The sequence below is a fragment of the Protobothrops mucrosquamatus genome, unplaced genomic scaffold (genome assembly GCF_001527695.2).
Source record: "Protobothrops mucrosquamatus isolate PMUCROS unplaced genomic scaffold, P.Mucros_1.0 scaffold_177, whole genome shotgun sequence".
In the NCBI taxonomy this organism is placed as follows: domain Eukaryota; kingdom Metazoa; phylum Chordata; class Lepidosauria; order Squamata; family Viperidae; genus Protobothrops; species Protobothrops mucrosquamatus.
This window is the reverse complement of record NW_015386253.1, coordinates 2568381-2579169: the sequence shown is the minus strand read 5'-3', so window position 1 is coordinate 2579169 and position 10789 is coordinate 2568381. Positions and strand designations below refer to the sequence as shown.

Sequence of the window (10789 nt, the reverse complement as noted above, 5' to 3'; positions counted from 1 at the left end):
ATTTCATGGGTGGCGCCAGCTAAATACAGAACATTATACAATTTTGCATTCCATTCCATCATAAGTTTCAGCCATAAGTAAGCTCTTTCCATAGTCAGCAGTCCTTTCTTTTAAAATACAACAGGCAATATGATGTAACTCTGCATAGATTTACTCGGACATTTGAATTAATGAAAATGGACATACAGTGAGAAGGAGTATGCATAGTGATGTGCAAAGGCTCCAGGTCAAACATCTGTGCACTTGGCATGCAAAGCTGAAGGGCTCCTAAGTGCCGGAACAAGTGTACTCATGATTGGAGTCCCTAATAACCTACTAGTGTTTCTCTCCAAGTCTTTTGTCCTGAATGCATAAAAGTACAGAAGTGGGGATCTAGAGATTGAAACTTAGGTTTACAGCCTTCCCCAATTAAAACTGCACGTGTCTGCTCTAGATCAGGGCTTTTCAACCTTTTCACCCATTGTACCACTTTTAGGATATGGCAATATCCAAGTACCACCAGTCACCTAGGAAGGTGTCAAAAACTTGATGACCCATAAAAAAAGGAAAAAAGTGATAAAGTACAGGTACTCCTCGACTTACAACAGTTTGCTTAGTGACTGTTCGAAGTTACAATGGCACTGAAAAAAGTGCCCCCCAAGCCACAGCCGAGCAAGACACCTGCCTGTCCACCCGGCAGTGCTCTTCCTCCTATCCGAGGTTTTCATTGTTGTGAACATTTCTGTTGAGGATTGGCAGCGGGGGTGGGGTGGGGTGGGGGGGTGGTGTTTGGTTTTTATTCCCCCGTCTGCTGGGTGGTTGCAGCAGGTTTTGGTCACTTCACATGACCCTGGGACACTGTGACCGTCATAAATATGAATCAGTTGCCAAGCATCTGAATGTAAATCACAAGACCCTGGAGATGCTGCAACATTCCAGCTGATCGGCGCTTCTTCTGGGCTCAGCAGAAGCACCAGGATCAGCACCGAGCTCCAGCTGATCCTGGTGCTTCCACTGAGCCCTGACAGCCCTGAAGAAGCGCTGATCCTGGCGCTTCCGCTTAGTCCTGACAGCCCTGCAGCTCCAGCCATCTCTTGCTCAGGCTTATGCAGTGCTGCTACTGGTTCAGCTCATTCCCCTCCCCCACTACTTTTCTAGGATGGCCGCGTACCACCTACCAAGTGTCAATTACCACAGGTGGTACCCGTACCACTGGTTGAAAAGCCTTGCTCTAGATCACATAAGAGAAAAACTGGCCAACTGCTTGTTTCCAGGAATGTACTAAAAGCCCCAAGACCAATCTGGCCAATTTTCAAGTATAATATCTGTTTTCATGGTTTCTCTGCCACACCAAATTTGGTTCCATTCTATTCCATCTTCAGAAAGTTACTGCACTGACAGACAGCCCAAGTCCAAGCTCTCTTACATAATTTCTTTCCAATGAGCCATTGGATTGAAAATCAACATACTTATCCAGAAAATACTAGAGGCATTTTCAAACACTGTACTTTTGCCAATAGATATCCTCTTTATTCAAATAAATGGGGAAACTTAGTCAAATACTTTTCAACAGATGAAAAAATGTTCTCCTTTGTGAATGGAAATAAATTCTACATATAAATAAGGAAATACAATTATCAAGAGCCAAGTCAGAATCAAGCTGACGATTAATTCCCTAATGTTTCTATGGGAGCCCTTTCCCCCCCTCAATGACCATGTTACTTGGGTGAAGACTGGTGCTATAGCAACCTTCTGAAATCTTTTCTTTTCTTTTCCAAGCATTGGTACAATTTTTTTACAGCAGTAGGTCAGTTCTTCTCCTGTTTTACTTTTTCTTCATTTGTACCTAATGATTTTAATCTAGATATGCCCAGAAGGAAGTTGTAGAAGAGATACAGGTAAGCAACTTAGAAATATATATTTTAGCAAAACAGGTAAAATATTTTTGTTAGTTCCTTTGTTGTTTCTTTTCTTATTTTTCACATAGAATAAACTAATGCAGCTCTGCTTACTTTTGAGTTCTGTGCTGAAATCTTCAGATGAACTATTTAACTATTTAGTCCAACAGATAGGGACAGTTTAACAAAAGCCACTTTAATTTGGTGCGATTAGCAGAAGAAAAACGACTGCAGGAAAATTACATGTAACAATAAATTGAGATTTTGGCACAAAGTTTGAATGTTCCCCAAAGTGAAGTCTTTGTAATAAATTCTGAATGTAAAAATATAGATATTTATGATTTGTACCTAAGCAAGAATAATGTTGCTTCTAACAAATAGGATGTAGCTTATAGCCAATTAAAGTGCAACATAGATCTAATTCATTCTAATCCATTGCCATTACTTTTTCTGTTAAATGTGTGTACACATGTATGTCTCATCGTAAATATCCATATGTCTATGTTTAAGCAAACACACAGATGCACACACAAAACTCCAGAGATCAATGGACTATACTGATTAAATCTTCCCAGAGACGAATCTTTCTATTAAACAATCATGAACTGGCACACATAGAGCAACTGATCTCTACACCTCTTATCAAACCACTTTCCCACAGCCACTGCAGACAATGCTGCACAGTTTTCTTGCTTCCCTCCATCAGGTTGGGTGGTGATCTCTGTTTCCCAATTCTTATAGCTAATGCTGTTGCTTGTCATGTCCACCCATTTTCCCTCCACTGCCAAGTCATTGATGCCAAGCCAAATTTCCGCTTCATTCCCCAGAATCTTCCTCACATAGTCATAGAGAGCATCATTTTCGTCACCTGTCTGTGGTGTACTGAGGGTGCCACCCTGAGAAATGCAGTCTTCACTGGCCTCATGATAGGTCTTGGCATTGGAAAAAGCCAGGACACATTTTAGGTTGATCTTGGTACCTTTCAGACAAACTAATAAAAACAAGAAAAAAAGAAGGGAGAAACAAGTTATTACCAAAAAAGAATGCCACCCATGAGGACTTTTAACCCCTCTTTTTATAAACATTCCTGCCACCTATTTTCCCCACAGTAACAACAGCTAGCAGAATGTGTTAAGCCCTCTCCAAGCTGCTGGGTCAAGAAGCAAATACTGAAGGACTTTTCCATAATGAGAAATGGTATGCCTATATGTTTTTTTTTTCAGGGAAAGCCTGACATACAATCACTGGCAAACATTCAGTGTATAATTACAGGTAGTAATTTTGTTTGCAAGGAGTCTAACTGGCACAGGAAGAGGAACAGATGAAATGTTTAGCAATCCAGATAGTTTGGTCATGTAATGTTCGCCGTTTTATGTTTCACCAAGAACACTATCCCTCTCTCTGTCAGCTAGGTGATGGCATCCCTCCAGTAGAGAGGTGCTTTAGACAGTTGTGCTGCTCCTGAACCATTTCTGCGGATGATGACTCAATTTTTTTTCCTGTCTGCCTTTTGGCTCAGCAGATCCTTGGTTCATGTTTACTCTTTTTCTGTTGCTTTGAATAACTAATTAATGCTATGTGAATAAAGCCTCAACAACTTTTGCTTTTGGCCCCAAATCACTTGCTTATTTAGAGTTTTTATGATTGACAATTAAGTAATTGTGGGCCTTAATTGAGACCAGGGACTAGGGCAGTGATGGCGAACCGTTTAGAGACCGAGTGCCCAAACTGCAACCCAAAACCCACTTATTTATCACCAGGTGCCAGGTGGGCGTACCCCACTGGGTGGGTGTGGCTGTGGTGGTCATGGCAGACTGGGTGGGTGTGGCCAAGATGGGTATGGTCACCTCGATGTTGCTCATGGGGAGGGATGCCTGTGGGGACCGGGCAGGGTTTGGGGAGATCCAGGGGGTCTCTAGCAGGTGGGGCAGTGGGCAGGAGGCTCGTCCTGCAGGGTGAGGCGAGGCAAGGCGAGGCAGGGATGCCATTGGTGCAGGGCAAGGCGAGACAGGGGCCGGGGAAGCTGCTGCCTGACACCATAGGCCCCCGCACATAGAGGCCAGCGAGCGCATGGAGGCCAACAGTGTCTGTTAGCATGCACAGCCTGCCAGCCTCTCAACCGGCGCACTCTGGGGCTCCGCAGCCTGCCACCAGAAGTTCAGAGAAGCCACTTCTGAGCTGGACAGATGGCCAACAGCTGAGGAGGCAATGCAGTGGGTCGTGCCCGGGAAAAGGAGAGCATGTGAGGCCAGGAGGGATGGGACAGGGGGGAGGGAAACCAGCCATGCTGGGATGCCTCCGGCCACGTGGGACCTGGGTGAGTTAGCGGGTGGCTGGTTGAAGAGGGACAGTTGCCATCTCTGGGGCATGGTGGGCATGCCCACAGAGAGGGCTCCGAGTGCCGCCTCTGGTACACGTGCCATAGGTTCGCTGCCACTGGACTAGGGACTACTAAAGTACTAAAGGGCAGTTCTGAGTATCAAGTTCTGAATCCATATCAACATATTATGGAGTTCCTAGAAATTTCACACATATTGCACAAGCAATAGGGTCGTAGTGATATAAGGAAAAGGAATAATTACGAATGATATGTGTATGGCAATATAAGGAGTGTACTTGAAATTTGCTTGTTTTTCATGTAATTTTTTGCTCTGAGTATTTTCATCTGGTGTAAGTGTTGAATACTATGAGTTAAAGAATGTTTCAACATTTTGGAAACCACAAGCCATCTCTGATTTATGCTGAATTTTTAAACAAACACTTATGGGATTTTTTTTAATTAGCCCCAAACAATGCAACAGCCATTTTCAGAAAACATACATGAATCCACTCAATATAGCAAATATGTCCACTACTCCAAAAAATTGGGGCCTCCTGAAATAAAATCTGTTGTTTTTTTTATTTGTTCCACAACCAAGTCAATTTTGTGATTTAAGAAAGTTAGGACTGGTGGATTTTATACCTGTCTGAAGTGCTTGCTTTTCCTTTAGTAAGGCCACCTCCTGGGAAAGGTTCTCTAGTTGCTCTTTAAGTTCTTCAATCATTCTGAGGCTTACAGCATCTGTTAAGTCAGTAACAAGATTAGTTTGCAACTAATAACTGCACATTCAATCTGATGAGTAGAATGAGAACTTCCTCCTCTATTGGTGATGTAACCTCAAGTGAAAAGAAAAAAAAACGAATTATGAGTATTTGTCCTAAATTTGTATACTCATATGTTTTATAAAGTTAGCAACTGAAAATGTTTCCATACCTCAGAAACAAAAAACAAAATATCTTTTTACTGCAGTTTTTAAAAGAATGAACTAAAAAAAACAGCAATCCTAGTTCCTTGCATATGTTCTATACTATTTCTTATTATTCATCAAAACTTTATATTTCTCATGTGACCATTCCCATTTAGTGGTTTATTATACATCATGTACAATTATTTAATTGTCTTCCTTCCATTTATGGCACTGTATAACTCTGCAGACTGTAAAACTCAAGGTTCTTGTGTAAATCAAACCTTGTTTACATGTATGTTACTTATGGTTACCACAAGTTTTAAATCACAATATGACTCCCTTGGGCTTCAAATTATATCTAATCTACTGATGCACAATAGCTAAAGTGGGGCTTTATGTAACTCACAATCTCACAATGAGGAAGAAGTTAGTAGTCTCTAATTAACTAGACTTACAGGAAACTTCAGCTCCTAATTCACTTTTATGTACTGTAAACAGAATGAAAACATAGTAACTTAATTGGTTCTGATGGAAGATCAACAATCATATATAAAAACTTGCCCACCACAGTTATCTGGAATTTTCCTAGGCATCCTCCTTCATTATGGACTTGTAGAAGAGAAACTTTTGAGAGAGAATATATAAAGGACAGTTTTGAAATACTGTAAATATCCTCAAACTTGGCTATTTCGTTTAATGTTATCATAATAAAGTGACAAGGTCAACTCATCTCTGTGTCATGTTGTATTTGAAGTTCACTATGAGAACTGAAAGGGCCTTATAAATGAAAAAGAAAGCATATGAGAAGGGTATCAATGCTAATGTTCTTTAGGCACTAGTCAAATTCAGTTTAATAGCTAGTTATAGTCATCACAATATCAATCTTGTTTTAAACTGTGTTCTTCTTGCTTCTATATGTAGAACTATTCTAGTATTTCAGTTTAATTAATATAATTGCTAATTATTGAATGGTCAGGAAAGTATTCAATGTGGACATCTCCTCCACAGGTGTTGTTCAGTGTACCTCTGCACCAACTCACTATAAATGAATACCCTATTCTTCCTCAAGTCTTACATTTCTATTGCTGGTTAACTAAGTAAAGGTCTATAAATAAAATAAGCAGACTACAGCCCTAGGACCCATTTCTGACACTCTGGATACTCATCCAATCACATCACCAAATTCCAATGCTCAATCACCTAGCACAGTAGCTTGGTTTTTTGGATGTATTGAAGAGTGGAATATGTAAAACTGATGAAGTTTTGCTATGTCCCTATCCATTCCATTTGCAAATCATTTGCAACATACTTCAAAGTCATGTTTTTCTATATCAGATGTTTTCTATGCCAGATGCCATCAAATTAAGATTTTAAAATCTTAATGTAAACACCTAAAAATCATTTTCTTTACTTAAAAACAATTTAACTGAGTTTTCTGACTAAGGTTTCACCTCCAATCAGTATTGCCAAAAATGTTCAACATGTTAACTGGATATGGTTATATAAGTTTGGGATACACTTGAATTCTCCAATGAATAAGTGGTTGGAACCATATTATCTATCTTATTGTTTGGGGAAAAAAGCTTTAGAAATTACATTTAATTTTTATAGCCCATTAGGAAGTTTTCAGTCATGTTCATACCCATACTGTCAATGAATCCCAAGAATGTACGTTTCTTCAAATCAATAATAAATATATTTTAGTCATGCAAGGGCAAAAATTCCCTAGGCAACATTCCTGACATTCTGGTATATGCCCAGGTTATGTGGAGAAAACAAAGAAGTTAGCCACATTTGAGAAACAAGGTAAATAATATATTTTGAAGTTACCAAAAACATATTTGGAATTCCCTAAAAGTTAAAAATTAGAACATAATCTGGTTTACATCTCATGTTTTGAGCTTTCTTTACTTAATAAATCAGAATGGGGGAAAAATAAAATAGCAAAGAGAGAAGAATAAGAAAGCAATATAACAATCTTATGTGCATATAGACTATGTATACGAAATAATACATGACCGTTTCAATAAAGGATCTGTAAAAGTCTCACTATTTATTGCACATTTATAAGATTGAAATCCAAACAAATTCTCTATCTGCCTGCATTACAGCACAAAATGACCAGACTGTAAACAAAAGGCTTGTGGTATGCATTATTCCCCAGGAATAAGCACTGCAGGCTCAAATCCTATTCTTTTGCAACATCAAATACATTAAATAGGTCTTTGCCTGATTGCGTTAAAGACAGATTTGCAGATATAGAAGAATCTGAGTTTCATTTATTTTCAAGCAGATACAATAAATCATTTTTAGTCTACACAATAACCATAGTTCAGTATATTATGACTTGATCACACACTCAGCTGCAATTTTAATCTATATTGGCTGCAATATATATATATAAAACAATAATTTAACCAAACCAATTTTTGCAAAATAAAAAGATCACAATGAAATAGATTCTTCTTGGCTCCTTACCTTTTCTTGGGTCTGGTTTTTTCTTGGGTCTGGTGTTTTGTTGAGCTGCTATTTGTGTCACACAAAGAAGACACACTAAAAGACAAATTCCTCGGAATGGCATTTTGCTACTGCTGCCCTCAGAGAGTGGAACAAAACTGGATTTGGTCTGCCTAGAGCCAAGCTTCTTAACATGGCATTAACTAAAAATGTCTGGCCAAGAAACAGTTCCAATTTCTTCTGTAATTCTTCTTCCAGTAACTAGAGGTTATTTTGCAGATTTCTGGGAGGGATCCAATATCTTAAAGGCTTTCCAACTAAGCAGGAAGGGGCGTATATGTGGAAACAGGATGCTTCTTTATTTTTCTGGGCCTTTTTAAAATTTGCAAATTACAACCAAGACTGACAAGACTTATTTCCATTATTTCATAGTCCCAATACAGTGCTCCTGCCCAGCTTATAAACCAGCCATTGTAGGTGGGCTTTTATGAATAGATCAATATACATTTCTTTTGTATTAAAATTTCTAATTGAGTTTCCCTGTTCAGTAGAGGCATTCAGGCTAGCAAAATTCAGTGAATATCCAAAATAAAAACAAATTAAGAAAATGAAATAACCAAGCATAAATAAGTTCAAACAAATTCCAAAGTCCTGTGGCATCTTAGGGCTGTTCTTCATTGCCATGTTAATTTGCATTCTTCACATCCTTACATTGATGGAAGCTGTGTATCAATTGTGCTACTCCAAAAGCCAATATGTTTTGCCTCTGGGACAAGACTGGTGCTGTACTTATAGTTTTAATGAATAACAGTTTAAACACAATTTACACGCTTGATAGATTCCTCTGTTCAGCTATTTACTCTATTAACATTGGTGAAGTATGCTTGGGTGATTCTGGGCATGTTCCCAAGGTAGCTTTAGACACCTTTCAAGTAGCCTGAATGTCAGATCACCAATGCACGTAACTGTCACTTTAGGGATTTTTGAAACTGGTTCTGCTAAGTTTCTAGAAGACTGCTAGTCCTATGGGATTTAAAGACATGAATACTACTCATTTGGAAAGATACAAATTTGTGCCCCCAAACTAGCCCAATTGACAGGAGAGATGTGTGGTGGAAGAGCATAATTTGAAATAAAAAATTCAATCTGAGCTTCTCTGCCAGGGTCTAGGGCAACTTGCTACAGCCAACTCGCTATGGCCAACTTGCTGTCCCAACTCATCACAGCCAACTTGCCATGGGACAACTCACAGTGGCCAACTCACTGCAGGACAACTTGCTGTGGGACAAGAGTTACACTAATATCGAAGAAATGATGGAATAGAATTATTAAAGAAAGGGTGCCAAAGGATGGATTAAATGAAATGTGAATGACAAAAACTAAACTATTTTAAAAATTATTTTAAATGATTAAATTAAATTGTCGAATTATCCTGTGGTGAGTTGGCCCATGGAGAGGTAACCATGGCGAGTTGTCCCATTCTGTTCAGAGAACTGTTGGTTATGATTGGTATTGTTATGACTGCTGCTTCTTTGAGGTTGCTATCAATTTTAGATGTAGGGGAGTTATGATAGAGAATCTCCTTCTTTTAGCTTGACTAACAGATCACATGTGCATTTGAAGGGCATGAATTGATTAAGGTGTTGTTGATTATGACCTTTTGCTATTCCAAATACTAACACTCTTTTTAATTGCTCCCTTTCGATTTACCCAACTTATTACACCCAACTAAGTGCATGACAAAGTGAAGTAGCCCATTTTACCTTTACCCAAAACACCAACTCAGAGTTCTAAAACTAGGAGAAAACAACCAGCTTCAGAATTGACAATCAAAATATTGAAGTAGTAGATAACTTCTGCCTTTCAGGATTGACTACCAACCATAAAGGAATCAACAGTCAAGAAATATGCCATAAACTACCACTTGGTAGCATAGCAGTGAAGGTCTTGGAAGAGATTGTTATATGCTGAAAATGTTAATACCTACAAGGATCAAAATAATGCAGGCAATGGTTTTCTCTGTGATACACTATGGAAGTGAATTTGAATTTTGAAGAAGCAAGAAAGAAAAGAGAGTAATGATAGTTTGTGTAGACTTCTGAGAATTACATGGATTAAATCAAGAAAACAAACAATGGATCATAGAAAATATCATAGAATCTTCTCTTAAAACATAAATGATCTAGCTCAATTTATCATACTTTGGGCATTGATATAGCTCTCTGGAGAAGCCTATGCTGTAGGAAGAAAAAGAAGGGGACAACTAGTAGCAAGGGGGATAATTTGATTACAATGGCAATGGGTGCCATCTTGGAAGACCTAAAGAGCTAGGTTGGGGACAGGTGATCCTAGAGAAAGTCTATATGGTCATTAAAAGTCAATACCAACTTGATACAACACACCCAGTAACCAATCAGTATACAGAATACATATAAATCTATATTAACATAAAATATACAGATTGGCTTGTTTCTTAAAGAATGATTCCATCTTTACAGACAAATCTTTTGAGTTTAATTGCTTTAAAACTAAAACTTGCACATTTTTTTTCAAGAAAAGGATGGTCATCTCCATTAGCCTTTCAGAGACATGTCATCTTGATTAGATTCTGACAAAGCAAAATATTTTAATTATTGGAAAGGATATTTTATTTTTTCTTAAGTTTTAATGAACTACTGAATTTCTGGGCTTATGTACAAGACTTCTGCATTCCAAGAGAAATTAAATATTTATGGAACAAAGCCTGAGCTTTTTGCTTGACAGATGTTTCTGTTTATTGCTGTACTGGATACATGACAATGAAAACGTGGCAATAACTGCACAGCCACACATGGAAATTTCCACTAACCATTATGGCAATAGCTGCTATGGTAAACAAGCCTAATTATGGGTCAGACAATAATTTCAGTTCTATGAGCAATTTGGAGAAACATACCCATCATTTCTGTTAGATAGACCAGACTATTCATTTTGAAGCATTCAAATTTGATGTCTTCAACATCAGTTCACTTCTCCATACAGCATTTGGGTAGATTTCAGAAAATCTAGGACTAACACAGGATAAATCCTATGACCATGAATCTCTGTTACTCTATTTGTGCTCTGCCCACCACAAATCCCTGGGTCAAAATGAGGTTAGGCAATGCAAACCAAGAATTTACTATACTTACCCTATTATTAAAAGTATTTATATACTCAGTGTCAATTCCAAAAATGAAAAAGCATAAA

The 10789-nt window shown here is 38.3% G+C and overlaps 1 protein-coding gene across 1 annotated transcript; it reads right to left on the bottom strand.

Moving 5' to 3' along the window:
• Positions 1-1509: 1509 nt before the first annotated feature.
• CLEC3B (C-type lectin domain family 3 member B) lies at positions 1510-8140 on the bottom strand. Its single transcript, XM_015822911.1, has 3 exons — positions 7583-8140; positions 4840-4938; positions 1510-2868 (listed from the first exon to the last, which is right to left on the bottom strand). The coding sequence occupies exons 1-3, from the start codon at positions 7683-7685 to the stop codon at positions 2468-2470; spliced, it is 603 nt and encodes a 200-aa protein (XP_015678397.1). The 5' UTR covers positions 7686-8140; the 3' UTR covers positions 1510-2467.
• Positions 8141-10789: the final 2649 nt, after the last annotated feature.